Source organism: Solanum pennellii, chromosome 5 (genome assembly GCF_001406875.1).
Source record: "Solanum pennellii chromosome 5, SPENNV200".
Taxonomy (NCBI): domain Eukaryota; kingdom Viridiplantae; phylum Streptophyta; class Magnoliopsida; order Solanales; family Solanaceae; genus Solanum; species Solanum pennellii.
The window spans coordinates 3652708-3668911 of NC_028641.1; the positions used below are offsets into that span (position 1 = coordinate 3652708).

Consider the following 16204-nt stretch of genomic DNA (forward strand, 5'->3'; position numbering starts at 1 on the left):
ACCTTTGGCTTTAGGTACACCAAAATCATTCTTAGCATACTTTTGGTTAGTCAATAAAGATATACCTTTTGATAAATATAAAGGTGTGATACTATAATTATAGTGATGTGTCATTGTCATTTTTGTGAAAGTAATTAATATTTTTTTTTTATAGTAATATAGGTGAATTAAGATATCAATATTCTTTCCCCTCTCTTTGTTTCAAAAGAAAATGTATCAATTCCTTTAAATAAACAAGGACAAGATGGAATATAATATTAAAAATCAAGCATTTACCAATTGTAGTATAGTTTTATTTTGAAGCTTTATCGATAAAAGAATATTTATTATCGAAGATCGCAGATATTTATAAAAGGTTGATAATTTTATAATTAAATATGTCTGTCAAGAAATCATAAGTAAAAAAAATAATTTCGTATATTTATTTCTCAAACTTTTTTTTTAATTTCATTTTTTAAAAGAAAAGTCAATTATAAGAGTAAAATTAATAATAATAAATTAAAGTAATTTAAGATAATTAATATTTTATGATATATAATGTGAAGAATTAATAAGGATAATATAGGGAAAATATCGATAAAGTTGAGTAAGGGCTGAATAAGGGGCATGAGTTGTTGCATGTTTGACACGTGTCCTATAGATCCTAAAGAACTGAATCCCACTATAAATTTTTATTTTTTTTTCAATTCTGAAACTTGTCTTATATAAAAATATAAAATTTATACACAAAAAACTTAGAATTATAATTCTTAAAATTTTTTAATAAAAAGATGGGAAAGAAGCATCTATCTTCCATTGCCAACGATGTTATTCATTCATGTGCTATGTTAGTTTTCCTCTTTATTACTATTTTTGTTGCATTTTTTTAAGTACTAGTATAAAAATAACTACTTTCTTTGGTTATTTGTGTTTTTTTTTTATCGAAACTTGTTTCGTTAAAGATAGAAATAAGATATGCGTACAGACAGTTATTATTAGATCTTACTTTCGATACGATTAGATTATTTATGTAGTTGTTGTAGTTATGCAGGAGCTAGGGGCGTAAGTGGTTTATTTGAATTTTTTTTGATCAAAATTGTAGTTTTATTTTTTTGAAAAATTATTTACGTATTTTCTTCATATATTTTAAATTTTCTTACTAAAATATCTAGCTTTAGTGCTGGGATGAGGTAATTAGTTATGACTTGAAGTTGTTCATATAATTAATTACTAAAAAATTTGGACATGATTGATTGATGCTTGAAGTTGAAACAAATTGAATGAGAATTTGTAAAAAGTATCATAAATTTGCAATGAAATTGACAACTCAAAATACTTAAATTACGATTAAATATAGATTTGTTTGAATTTCAAAAAGTGCTACGTAAATTAAGACAGAAGGAGTACATGATTTTACTTTCTAGTGATTCGAATTTCGAGCTTCTCTTCAATTTTGAATTATACACAATATATACAAAATTGTGAAAATACTAAGCATCATACCATTTGTGTTTTACTTAAGTTGTTAGAGAGCAAACACTTTTATGTACACGCGTTATTTAATTATATCTTCAACACACCCCACACCCTCTCGTAGAGAGCAATGAGGGTGGATTTAGGATTTTTTTTTATCATGGGTCAAACACGTGATCATGAGCAGTGGCAGAGCCACTATACTATTAGGGGATTCATTCGAAACCCCCTTCAGCGAAAAATTATATAATATATACATGGTTAAAATAACTTTTTAAGTATACGGTAGACGTCGAACCACCTTAGATGTTGAACTCCTTATATTGAAAATTTTGCCTCCGCCGCTGATCATGACTAGTAGTGAGACTTAAAACATAGAAATTTGTTCATTCTGATATCATGTTGAAGTGCGTAACAATCATCTAGGCTACTAAAAAACTGAAATAAGCTGCTATTTTGCTCGTAACTAACAGAAATTTATCGCGAATTCATCACTAGATGGTACTCGCGACAGGTTTTGCTGTTTAGTACAAAATTTATCTGTCGCTAAATCCAATTTTTTTTTGTTATAAAGTAGGTATTTATCATGTTTTCAACAGTGTTATTGATAAATGTTTTGTCACAGGAGGTTGGGCACCTCTGTAGATGAATTAGTGCATGAATTTGAGGATGGATGGGATCCTAAAACGGGGTGTTATTCAACGAAGTTGGTGGAATTTTGCTGTTCTAAGGCCCTCACTGATGTATGCAGTAAGTTGGAAGAGGCGTTAGTCGACGGTTCGTTTAGTCGGATCACGTTCGACATGATGCTAGCATGGCAAATGCCAAGTTCAGCTGATGAAGAGAGGCATTCAGTTAGTCCAATGACTCTGTCCTTACTACTACTTTGATTTTGTGCATAGTTTACTTTAATAGCTTCTGCGGTTGCTATGTTTTAATCTTAACCGTTTGTTGTTATCCGTTTCATGCCTAAATATACTTTAGTTTCATATGCATATACTTTTTGACTTATGTTTGTAACTTATAGGAGATAAGTGATTCTGTTTTTTTAGCAAAGCGAACAAGAACGGTTTGATTGTTACCTTTTTACCGATTCTATTTAGAATTTTTGCGATTTTTTTTCTTGATGAAATGTGCTGTGGGATATGTTGTTTGCTTTATGTAACAGGAGTGCGTGGCAAAAGAAAAAGAAGATAGGAAAGTAACTTGTAAGTTGCCTCGAGAACAAGATGACATTTCGTTGTTCTACTCAGATGTCATGCCGCTCCTTGTAAGGAACTTGTATCTTAACTAGAAATTTTCTTTTGTCACATTGTGCTACTCGATACACACTCGGATTTCCTCTGGTGTACGCCTCCTGATAAATGATATGTATTTCTTACAGTACATTTACGTCTGATTTGACAGGTTGATAATGAACCAGGTGTTGGAGAGGATGCGTTCTTGTGGATGGGGACGCTTGTACATTTAGTAGCTGATATTGTAAATGGACGATTTACTTTCGAGACGCTGACAGCATCTACGGAAAATCGACTTCATTATCCCGCTTATGACATGTTTCTGAAAGAGATTGAAAAGTAATTTTTGTTTCTCGTTTGGAAAATAAATATAATAGAGTTGTTGGGGTTGAGGCGTATATAGTTGATTTTGACTGATGGATTGGTTCTCCTTTCTGGTTGACTTCCGTTGATTAGATGTGTGAAGCATTTGCAAACACAAACGACACCAACAGGCATGGAAATGGCGGACGATGAGTTCATACTACATGTGGAAGGAACTGCAAGTTCACAAAGAGTAGTGCGCCACATCGGAGGCACAAGTTGGCCTGGTATGTCTTGCATTTTCTGTGGTTCGTATTGTCACGTGGCTCGAAATTGTTAACAGACTTTTTATTTCTAGGTAGGCTGACGCTAACGAACTATGCCCTTTACTTTGAGGCATCTGGTGTTCTCTCTTATAAAGAGGCTATTAAGCTCGATCTTTCAAAAGACTGTGAACAAAGTGTCAAGACAGCTGCCACGGGTCCATGGGGTGCTCCTCTCTTCGACAAAGCCCTAGTTTATGAATCATCTGAATTGTAAGTACTCTTAATGACTTCTAAATATGTTGCACCAGTTATTCGAGTTCTTCGGTCTTTCCCCGAGGATTAAATTGTATTCTAGTTCTTCGGTCTTTTCTCGAGGACTAAATTGTATTTTCATTTACTAGAGACATGAGCAACCGCGTAAGTCTCATCTTAAACACTTCAGGAATATGTTGCTCGGACTCTTCGAAAATGTTGACGGGATCATGTCGGATCCTTCAAAAGTAATGCATTTATGGAGGATCTAAAACAGGTGGCAGCAGCGTTTTTGAAGAGTCCCAGCAACATAACTTGAGGTAATCACAAAATCCAGGCCAACTTATTAATCGACTTGTGTTTTCCGTTTAGGCAAGAAGGGGTTGTCATTGAATTTCCAGAAATAACAAGCTCAACAAGACGGGATCACTGGCTTTCTCTTGTGAAGGAAATTATGCTATTGCATAGGTTTTTACGGAAGTTCAAAATAGATTCACCATTGGAGTCGTGGGAAATGCACGCGAGGACAATACTAGGAATCATTAGGCTACATGCAGCTAGAGAAATGCTTAGGATATCACCTCCAGGCCCCAAGAACTTCCTAATTTTTGACTTGCTCGATGAATTGCCAAAGGGAGATTACGTGCTTAAAGAGCTTGCCGAGAGTTTAAAGAAAGTTGACACTAGACACCCGTGTAGTGCTAGCTCGATCTTGAGAAGCCTGAATGTCTCCCAAATGTTTGTTCCGAGTGTAGAGTTAAAAGAAATCCAAAAAGATATCAATGACGTCCCTACTTCGCCAGTACAAGTCGACCATGTTTCGTCATTGGGGAGTGCTATTGATCAGTCGAGGGAGGAAGCTAAAGAAATTCAGAAGGCTAAAGCTACGGTCGAGGATCTGAAAGACGAAGGAATCGGCAATAGTGTCCAGGTTCTTATGGTAGGTTGCTACTCTGCTTCGTTAGAAGTCCTGTTTACGAGTGTTGTGCAGCTCGTATTCCTAATTGAAGAGTTTCAATACGTCTCTGTACCTTTATGTAGCATATCGATTATGCTAAAGTATGTTTTATTTTTCCTTAGGGTCTGATTAAACCATTGAAGAAGTTAGTTCCATATGTTCAAGAGGCGTTTACATGGGAAAGGCCGTTATCCAGTACGATTCTTGTGGTGACGACGATGGTTGTAATTTACAAGTAAGTTTCTTTATTGCTGCTATGTCATTTGCCTATGTTCGATGTCAAACAGTGAACTCCAATCGTTTTAGCAAGTCCATATTAGAGCTAACGGATGCTTATGACTGTAGCGAGTGGGTTGGCAAGGCAATAGCAGCTCTCTTATTGGGAATTGTCGCTACGATGATATGGGCTAGACGAAGGAGAATACCAGATAAGGTTGACAGGATAGTCATCTACACTGGATCCGATCAGACAACAATGGAAAGTATAGTGTCGGCGCAACTGGGGCTGAGAAGCGTCTACGACTTGATCCGAACGTTCAATGTAACTATACTGAAAATTTGGTCAGTATTGGTTTCGAAAGCTCCAAAGGTACGTTATTTTGCCCTGCATTTTTTTGCTTTCAACTCCTTCCGTAGCTCGTTAACTTAGTAGGTTATTGAAGCCCATGGTACGCGTAGATAGCGTGAATCACTAAAATTTTAATAAATATCAACTTCTGAACTCGTTCTCTCAAATGTACGAGTTTGAGGCTCGTATTAATTCAGTGCTAACTTTGAATCCCTTGAATTTAAATCCCGAATCTGCTTCTGAACACAGCATGCAGATATGGTAATGGTAGCATTGGTCGTTGCTGCGGTGATTTTAGCCGTGGTTCCTTTTAAGTTCATTCTCATGGCGTTGACGTCGTATGGGTTTGTGGCAGCATCAAAGATAGGGAAAAACAAGCAAAATGAGAAAGGGAATAGGAGATTACAGGAGTGGTGGGACTCTATACCGGTTGTTCCTGTAGATATTGTAGACAAAATCGACCCCAATACGTAATTTTGAACGCCGATATGATCCTGGTTTGTTTCTTCACTACACCGAGCCTTCAATACCGTCTATTATTTCAACTTCCAACTCGAAACAAAAAGCTTGAAGTTCGAAAAACATGTTTTTCTTTGCATACCTTTTGATTCGCAAGTGTTCCTTATATTTGATGTTCTTCGCGCGTTGTGTTTATGTTGTGTGTTATGGCAGGGTACGTACCTGGACGTATGTCAAGATACGAATAGCAAGTGAAATGGTGTATTTCATGTATACATATGTTAATATTTTTATCGTTTTGTAACGCGAACCAGTGTGAATTACATAGTTTTTTTTTTTTTTTACTTCTCTGGAATAAGAGTTTGATGAATTTTTGTAGAACAATAAACATCAGATGTGTTATATGCAGGTTAAATATAGTTTGCAATTGTCTGCAAAACTTGTACTTGATTGAACAAAGTTTACTACCTTGAAATATATATTTGCGCGATTTTAAAATACGTCATTAGATATAAGGTTTATTCACCATTTCTATGTTCTTTACATGTTATTTTTTCTCACATACTCGATTTTTTGTTCTGAATTTCTATACTCCTTTTAATGGCTTTAAAATTCATCTAACTATTTTTCGAATTGAACTTTCAGATGAATCAAATTGAGGGATTTAAAATAAAGTCTGAGTTGATAAATTCTATGAAACTTGTGAGTTGGATGAACTATATTTTATGGGCTCATTTATCGTATTTAATCAAACATCTTCCGCGTAGAGAGTGATTTAAAATTTTTGATCCAATATTTTTTTTATAAACATCTTTAATTTTATTTGTTTGTACATTCTTTTACATTTCGAGTCTTCACCATCCAAGCTAAGTCAAAAGCTATATTTGATTTTACTTATTAAAAATAATTAATAAGTATCAAATGTTTATTGAGTGTTGAAGTTACCGCGCTTTTAAAGAAACTTCATTGAAGAAGTAAGGTTATATTCTTAGGAATATGTTATAGGGTATTAGGCAAAAGTTTAAGCAAGATTATAAATAAATAATATATATATATATATATATATTTATTTTATTTTTATATTCCTTAAAAGTTCTACCATGATTAAAATCAGGAGTACTTTTGTAAAAACTTCAAGTGATAAAATTCAAATTTGATTTAATTAGACCATATTAAATTAAGAAGATACTAATAAGATTTAGGAATGAATTAAAGGTCTTTTTATTTTAGGATGGTAAGCATTGAATTAGAGTAATTGGTAAAGATAAAACTAATAAATACTTCTATTAGAAAAAAATCGTGAAAATATTCTTAAACTTTTTATAAAAATACAAATTTAAAATTAGTTGTATGAAAAAACTAATAACAAAACAAAAAAGTACATTATTGAATAAAATATTTAAAGCAAATTTGCATAGTTTTTCATTATCTGGACTTTTAGTTTATCCAATAAAAATTTAATTTCCACCTTATAAATTAATTAATCAAATAAAATTATTCATATATTGTATAAAAATTACCATTTAATTTCTCCTTTATTTATTTATTGGCTATAATTACTCAAAATTAGTTTTTCGAGGGAACAATTCCTCAACTACCTTTTATACCTTAACCTATTTGTCTTCTTTTCTCTAATTTTTGTTTTTTTGGTTATACTCTGTTCTTGCCAAAAAAAAAAACCCAGTTTTTTTCTTCAGTTTTTCACAATGAAATCCAAAATCAAACAAGATTGTATTGATGAAAATGAAGTAATGGAAATTGAGAGGACAATAAGAGTGAAAATTTCAGACCCAGATGCTACAGAATCATCTTCAGATGATGAAAAACAGGAAAAAAGACCGAAGATTATTGTTCATGAGATTGTTCAGAAAAAGGTAAAGATTCAATCTTTTTTACTTAATAGCAAAAACCCATTAGATTTTTATCAATTGCCTCCTCCTAGGGTTCGAAAAAGAAAATATCAGAAGAAGGGTGTTTCTGCAAAATCTGGAAATCCGCCATTAATGGTGGATTCTCAGAACTTGGATTTAACGAAGGTAAAGACTTGTTTTTCAATAAAAAACAGAAGCCCTTTGAGTCTTGAGCAATCTTCTGGTAAATTACCTCCTATGGTTCGAAAGAGAAAATCTGGAAAATTTGCTACTGAAATTAGAGACCCATTTAGCAAGAAAAGGATTTGGTTGGGTACTTTTAATACTCCTGAAGAAGCTTCTGAGGTTTATCAATCTAAGAAACTTGAGTTTCAGGAGAAGTTGGAAAAGGCTAGAAATGCAAATGTAGATAAGGTTATTTCTGCAAAATTTGAACTTGGGTCTTCTTCTTCGAGTGATCCGCCATTAATGGCTGATTCTCAGAACACAGATTCATCTAATGAGTCAGTTGATAGATTGAAGATGGCTAAAAATGCAAAAGAGAAAATGGTTATTTCTGCAAAATTTGAACTTGGTTCTTCTTCATCGAGTGATCCGTCATTAATTGCTGATTCTCGAAACACAGATTCATCAAATGAGTCAGGTGATATATTGAAGAAGTCCAAAAATGCAAAAGAAAAAATGGTTATTTTTGCAAACTCTGAACCTGGTTCTTCTTCTAGTGAGCCAATATTAATGGTGGATGAGATTGATGAGCAATTGAATAAGGCTATAAATGCAAATGTGGAAAAGGGTATTTCTTCAAAATCTGAACTTGGTTCTTCTTCTAGTGATCAAGTTGATGCACAAACCTCGGATTCATCGAATGGGGTTGAAGAAAGTGATGAAGATTTGTGGATGGGGCAATGGATACAAATTTCAGGTGATAAAGAAGTTAAATTTTCGCAGAAATTGGGCGTTCCTGTTGTTGACAATTACGGTTATTTGTTAGGTGAATTTAGCAAATTGGATGATCTTAGTATTTCTGTTTGAGATAACTATAGTTCCATAAATACTATGTTCGAAACTTGCAGCAATTTTAGGTGATTAGGTCCAATTTGTGAATATTAACAGTGACAATTGCAAGTTGACGAATAAGTGTTCATGTGTTATGGAATTTGTTGTAATGGTTATAACTTTGAATGCAGATGGAAATTTGTTTCTCAAATAGAAATTCGAGTTCTTGAATCTTTGTTTGTAGATTATGTTATTATTATAGTCTCTCTTCTTTTGTGATGAAATCTTCCATCTGTTCGATCCTTTCCTACTTTGTACAAGTTAGATGTATAGATACTTGATCTGTTTTTGCTATGTTTCTTGGACACTCCAAAATGCACTACTTTTGTTAGGCTTGATGGATGATGTCTCGGGGTCATTTGTCGGGACTTGATGTAATGTGAACAGAGTGTTGATGAGATGGAGTCTCGATTTGTGTGTCGAGACGAATCAATTTGACGTTACAAGTCTAAAGTTGGGAATTGAGGTACGTAACGGCTGAAACTCATCTTTGGCATTAAGGCATGACGTCCTACCACGTGTTTCCCCTGCACGAGTCTATAAGCTCCCATGTCACAAACAACATGTGATATTTTTGAATAGTTTCCTACCATTTGTTGACGAGTCTATAGGCTCCCATCTCATGAAAGGACTAGCGACATTTTTGAATAGTCTGAGCAACAGTTTATTTGTATGTATTTTTTGGTTGAAACTTGGGTCGGTTGGGGGGTGGCGGTGTTTATGAGAAGATCTAATCTTGACACAAATACTCACTATGTACAGAGAGAGTCGAAATGGAGTGAATTGGCATGGCCTAAGTTGCGCATACTCTTCTTGATGCCACACCTGTGTCAGATTCTCCAAAAATACACTAATTTTGGCGAATCCGACACACACCTCTTGACGTTTTTTGAAGAGTTCGAGCAACATAGGGCATGGCAACCAAAACAGTAATCTAAACTGGCAACTATTACATCAGCTACTACTGTTCCTACTCTTCATAGAAATGTGTTCTAGCACAATTTTCCTTGTAACTACTAGCTCGGAATATCCTTCGTTTTCTTTCAATTCATATGTGGTATATACAGATTCTGTAATATTTTTTTACTAGGCTTTTGTCCCCTCAACATTTGCATATGCCCCAATGAAGCTCATCTTGCCCCATGTCATTGCTTGTCTGTCAATTCTTTGCCAGCGTAGGATCCCATTCAAGATATCGCCAAGATGGTCAATAGTTTCACTCTCCCTACTGCATTTCACTACTTCAGATCCGTTTTGGTGAGTCTTGATAGTTGTTACAAGTAATCCTACTGCATTGGACTTATTTGAAAACACCTTAAGTGAGACACACATATTCTTGATGTTGATTATATTAGTTATTGTTTGGTTCTAAGAATATTCTGTACCGCCCAAGAATGCCTGGTTTGAGGCAGGGGCGGAGCCATGTAGGGCTGAAGGGGTCTGTTCAAACCCCTTTGACTTCTACGTGTGTTTACTTTTTTATATTTTGAATCTGTGAAAATTTTGGCTCCGCTATTGGTTTGAGGTATGCTCTCTGCTGTTCTATTCCATATAGTAATGTTCAAAAAATCCTTGCAGTTCTATGTCAACAGTGCTTTTTTTGGTATCTCTACTCCACCAGTCCACAAGAATCCCTTACAAATTGTGACATAATAAGTTTGATCACCTTAATTTGCTAGTAAAACAAAGATTTGTGACCAGTAAATTTATATTGAAAAGAGTTTATTGAATGCGTTCCACTTATTGAACAGGGTTCTATGGTCGATCCATGATGACATCTTTGAGGTGATCTCGTCTTGGTAAACCTAAGTATTTGAAACAAAGGGGCCTTCTAAATGGAGTAAAAACTTGGGATAATCAATCTCTTTGTTAGAGATTGGGATGAGTGGATGTCGATCAATGATGTGAAAATACTTGACCGGTTAAATTTTTTCTATTTTATTGATTATAAAAATAGTGATGTGTAAAGCTTTGTTTTGAGTTCACATTAAAGTTAATACATATCATTCTACTTTTATTGATCATAAAATTCGGATAAAATAATATCTCATTAAATTAATAGTTGAAAAATTAATAATCTCTTTAAGATAATATTTTTCAAAAGTATCACATCATCTTCAATTTCATCATCAATATTATTTTTTCGACGATATTAACCATTTCTTTTAAACTTTTAACCTCTGAACATTTATCATTTTTATCCGGCTATAGTATAGCTGAGTAGCTAAGAGCTTCTGGGAATTGAAAAACGCAGGAATAGACTTGTTTTGCGTTAATGAGGCTTTGAGGGACGTCTTCTCTTTCCCTTATCAAGCAAGTCACACCTAATCGCGTAATTCAACAAATTATTGATATTCATATTATTGCGGTAAGCAAGATCATTAATCTTGACCTCAAATTCATGAATGAATTTATTTTATGTAAATTCAATAAATATGATGTGTAAATTAATAAATTATAAATAATTTTAATGTAATTAAAATTAACCTTCATTGAATCTCAAAATACTCTTAAAATTAATAAATATTTTTTATCAATTAAATAATATCTTTAAAAATATTAATATATCATGATTTCACATATATTAATTTACTGAGGTTTTACTTAAAAACATTTAAAGCTCCCAGATACTATTTTAACTATATCATAATTGCCGTTAGAAAAGCTTGAAAGATTCTCTTAACATATAATTTATACTTTATAATACTTAATTATGAAGGGCCATGTTTTAAATGATTTCCCCTTTTTGTTTTATGTATATTCATGATCCAAATACAAATTAGGAAAAATAATAAATTATAAATGTAAAGTAGAGGGACTATTCTTGCAATATTTGAATAAATACTTTAACTATTTTCCTTTTTTAAAAAAATATAACTCGTTTTGTTAAATTCTTTTCCAAATAAAATTAGGACCAAAAGTTTCCAAATATTTTATATAAAAAACGTGTTTTTATTATTAAATCTTTTTCCTAAAATGAATAAGAAAATTTTATTATATATATTCACAATTTAACCTCCATTTTTATCACATCTAAAAATTTTCTTTTTTTCTTCTACTCTGTTTTTAGTTACTGCTCAAATCTTTGATCATGAAGTCTAAGAAAAAAATATCGACTAATTTTTCTGTCAGATTGTATCCTGTTGGTGTTCGTAAGAGAAAAAATGGGAAATTTTGCGCTGAAATCAAACACCCATTTAACAAAAAATTGATTTGGTTGGGTACGTTTGTTACTGCTGATGAAGCTTATGAAAGTTACAAGTCGAAAAAGGTTGAGTTTGAAGAACTAGTCATGGCTAAAGAAGCAAAAAAGAGACAGAAAAATGGAAATTTTGATCGAGAATGTGGTTCGAGCGATGAATATGAAGAAAAATCGTTAATGGGTATTGCTGAGAATTCGAATTCATCAAATGGGGTTGAGGAAAATATCGATTTTTTTGCAGAGGAAAAACAAAAATCGTTAATGGGTATTGCTGAGAATTCGAATTCATCAAATGGGGTTGAGGGAAAAATCAATTTTTTTGCAGAGGAAAAACACGAATCGTTAATGGGTGATTCTGAGAATTTGAATTTGAATTCGATTTCATCAAATGGGGAAGAAAGTGATGAAGAACTGTTTAAGGGGACTTGGGTGAAAAATTCGGAGGGTAAAGAAGTAATGTTTTCATATAATTTGGGGGTTCCAATTATCGATAATTATGGATTTTTGTTGGGTGAATTTAGCGATTTGGATGATCTTACATTTATGTAAAGTAAAAAATTGATTTTTTTTTTCTAAATGTTTTGTTAAGAAAAACAATTTTGATATTACAAGCAGTATTGATGTAGCAATTGTGATTGATTTACTTCTTAATGAAATACTCCTTTTTGAAGTTTTATTATATATTTAATTCTTCTGATTATAGATTTTAGTAAAATGTTAACGATGGAATTGGAACGAAAAAGTATTATATAAATGAGTTTGATGAATACAAACATTCACTACAGTGATTGTAACACGTATCTTTTTTGTTTTATTTTACTTGATTCATATTGAGTTGATATAATTTTTAAGAAAAGTGTTTATTGGAAGAGCATTTTAATAAATTGTTCTTATTAAAAGGTAATTAGTTGGATACTTTTTAATAAGAGAAAATTACATAGTTAAGCAAACTTATATCACTTGATTACTTATTCTAGCTATAGCTTTGTTATAATTATCACTTACGATTGATATTATACATTAACTAAGTGGACTGACTTCGAGTTTGTATTATTAGCTATATCTGTAGATGTATAATTCGTCAGAATATACAAATACATATGTGATATTTACAAGGGAAAATTGTATATAATAGCAAACTATTAATTCAAATTAAATGGTATAAATATACTTTGATTTAATTGCACCCTATTGCAAACTATAGCTATTTTTGTCATTCTCCTCGATGGAATCTCGCTCGCCACTCTCGTTTGGTGGCAGTCTCGTTCGCCTCTCTCGCTTTTTATACAACACAAATGTATAAAATGTGTTTGTGTTTTTATAAAGCGAGAGAAAATTGTATAAGTATATATATTTTCGTTTCCTTCTCTCCCCTCTCCCAGATCTCGCTCGCCACCCTCGCCTCTCTCGCTTATAAAAACAGAAACGAAATGTATAAATTGTGTTTTTGGTTGTATAAAGCGAGAGAAAATTGTATATACACATGCAAATACATATATTGTCTTCCTGTACACTTATAACTATACAATAAAAATACTCCCCTACCCAGTATAATTTGATTCAATTGTATATTTCTTACTCAAGTCTCTTTTGCCTTTCTCTCTTTCTCATTTTATACAAATTCAAATTATATATAATCGTCCTGTACACTTATAATTATACAATACAAGTATTTCCATGCCCAAATATCTTTTTCCTTTCACTCTTTTTCGTTTTATACAAATTCACTGTGTATAATTTCTCTCTTTCTCATTTTATACAATTCGCTTCAACTTTATATGTATAGCGAATTATACATATATATGTTTGTTATGGAGCGCAATTATGCAAACTTTGTTATACCATACAAATAAGAATTTTGTGTTTGATATATGTGAAAGTTTCCCTCTTTACAATTATCTAATCGATATACATATACAATTCACCTCTCACCCACTCTCTACCCTCTCTCGTTTTTTTTTTTTGTATTGTTGAGCCTTAGTTTGAATCTCATTGATAACATATATTTTTTATATTTAAAATTCTAGATCCACCACTGTTGATAAAGCTTCTAAAATCAAACAAATCCTTTTAACAAGTCTAAAAGGCTTGAATTTCAAAAACTAATTGTAGCTAAAAATGCAAAAGAAGGCTAAATTTCTGAAATATCAGTTCAAGAATCTTGTTCAAATGACGAATCTAAACAAAACCCATTAATGTATGTTGCAGAGTATTTCAATTCATCAAATGGAATTGAGGAAAAAATCAAAGAAAAAATTGAAAATGAAACCGATGTAGAATTGTTTTAAGGTTTAGAGGGCAAAGAAGTGATGTTTTCATAGAAATTGGTGCTTCCCGTTGTTGATAATTATAGATTTTTGTTCGGTGAATTTAATGCTTTGAATTATTTCGCATATATGTGTAAAATTATATGCCCTGCAAAAAAGGGTTAAATCAGTTCAAAATAATAATTGTATAACTATTGGGGATACAAATTTTATTTTTACCAAATTTTAGAGAATCATTATCTTTGTGATTAGCTTATAGATATAATCTATGTTGTTATTTTACAATAATTATCAAATCGATAATTTACTTCACAATGAATAGTTTATTATTTGAGGAAAATAAATTTCTCAATATTTGTATGGTATATAATGAAATGAAAGTTTGTTAATTACGATTAAGTTTGATAAGCTCAAATACTCAATTTATAATGAAATTATTTTTCTTATTTTTACAAAACTTATTTTCATTTTTAAAAAATAATTCTCTAAAATATTGTGATCAACCAAGTAAAGAAAATTATTTTTCTTCACAAACACACCCTCATTCAAAATTGAGATACATCTATTGAAAAACATTTAAATTTTTAACATATTGTTTTAATTAATTTGTAATGATATGTCCCAAATCGAAACATAATCAACAATTCTATGACTAAAGAGATGCAACAAAAAATAAAATCATTGAGGCCCCAACCCATAATCGAGCAGAAAAACAAATAAACAAAGTAATATATACTTATACCGTAAATATTTTCCACAACTATTACACTTTAATCTATAATTTGTAGAACTAGTTATAATTAAAATGTAAAATCAAGTCAGATTTTTGAGAATTTTGACAAAAAGTTGTTTGGGTGGTGAATCTAAAAAAAATTATCAATGGTTGTTATTGGAAATTCGAATTCATCAAATGAAGTTGAGGAAAAAAATCAAAAAAGAAATTGGGAATGAATCGAATGAAGAACTATATAAGGAGACCTGAGTGAAAATTTGAGAAGGTAACATAGTGAAAATTTAACATAAATTATGGATACTTGTTGGGTGAATTTAGGGGGCGTTTGGTAGGCTGCATTAAAAGAAATAATCCATGTATTTTATGTGGTATAATTTAATACTGTGTTTGGTAGGAATGTGAGCCTATGTATAACTAATCAATGGATTAGTTAATACATTCTACATGGTATTATGTGATGTATTACTAATACCTTCCATTTGGAGGTATTAGTAAACATAGGATATAGGACCCGTTTGGATGGACTTAATAAAAGCAGCTTTAAAAAAGTAGTTTTGAAAGTGCTGAAACTTATTTTTAAAATAAGCAGTTATGCGTTTGGATAAAAGTGCTGAAGTTAAAAAAAAAGTTGTTGATGTGTTTGGCAAATAAGTGCTGATAAACAGCTTTTTAAATCAAAATGTCTTAAATACCCTTAAAAGTTGTTAACATAATAAAAGTTAATTAATTTATATTTTACAGCCATAAATAATTATATTTTGCTATCATTCACATATTTCTTTCTCATCACAAATTATTTATAAGAGGAATATAAATTTATTATAGATTTTAAAGATATATAAATTCAATAGATCAAAGAACGATTTAAGATTTTATTTTAGTTTCATCCATAGGTAATAATTGTCTATCATTCACATATTTCTTTATCATCACAAATTATTTATAAGAGGAATATAAATTTTTATTTAAGTTATATGTGCAACTTATTTTATATTTTAATAATATATAATTTGAATAGATCACTTGAAAGATTTAAGATTTACTCTATTCTCATTCATTAGTAATAGTAATTGTCTATCATCCACACGTAAAAAGGGAAAAATGGAAGAAAGAGATGTTCGGGTTATGTTGGTAATATGGAGATTGTATAAAAATATTAAGGGCATAAGGAAAAATGTGGTCAACTTAAAACAGCTTATAAGCTAAAAAAAAAAAGCACCCCTACCCCAGCTTTTAACTTTTGGCTTAAAATAAGTTATTTTGAGTATTGCCAAACAGCTAAATAAGTCAAAAACCAGCTTTTAAGTCAGTTTGACCAGCTTTTAAGCTGAGCCAAACAGGCTCATAATATCATGAGATAAGCACATAAAGACAAAAATATTCCTCAAATCTTTTTAATTTTTATTTTAATTTCTTTGATTTTATATTTTATATTTGTATTAGTAAAATTATTTAAATAAATTAGTTTACAAATTATTTAGAGAGACTTATTTGTAACTAAATATATCTAATTCAAATCAATACAAATTTAAAATGTGAGTTATTTAACATTTACTAATTAAAAGACAAATATATCACT

At 31.4% G+C, this 16204-nt stretch overlaps 3 protein-coding genes across 3 annotated transcripts; all 3 read left to right on the forward strand.

The window, feature by feature from the left end:
* Positions 1-751: 751 nt before the first annotated feature.
* Positions 752-5950, forward strand: LOC107019972. The gene is made up of 11 exons (XM_015220319.2): positions 752-826; positions 2078-2306; positions 2621-2722; positions 2860-3029; positions 3147-3280; positions 3352-3529; positions 3884-4451; positions 4592-4704; positions 4815-5058; positions 5287-5534; positions 5710-5950. Exons 1-10 carry the CDS (start codon positions 771-773, stop codon positions 5509-5511), a joined length of 2019 nt encoding a protein of 672 aa, XP_015075805.1. The 5' UTR covers positions 752-770; the 3' UTR covers positions 5512-5534; positions 5710-5950.
* A 1140-nt stretch (positions 5951-7090) lies between these two features.
* On the forward strand, positions 7091-8594 carry LOC107019106 (ethylene-responsive transcription factor ERF116-like). Its single transcript, XM_015219682.2, has one exon. The coding sequence runs from the start codon at positions 7203-7205 to the stop codon at positions 8397-8399; it is 1197 nt and encodes a 398-aa protein (XP_015075168.1). The 5' UTR covers positions 7091-7202; the 3' UTR covers positions 8400-8594.
* A 2874-nt stretch (positions 8595-11468) lies between these two features.
* On the forward strand, positions 11469-12244 carry LOC107019207 (ethylene-responsive transcription factor ERF119-like). Its single transcript, XM_015219767.2, has one exon. It carries the CDS (start codon positions 11515-11517, stop codon positions 12172-12174), a length of 660 nt encoding a protein of 219 aa, XP_015075253.1. The 5' UTR covers positions 11469-11514; the 3' UTR covers positions 12175-12244.
* Positions 12245-16204: the final 3960 nt, after the last annotated feature.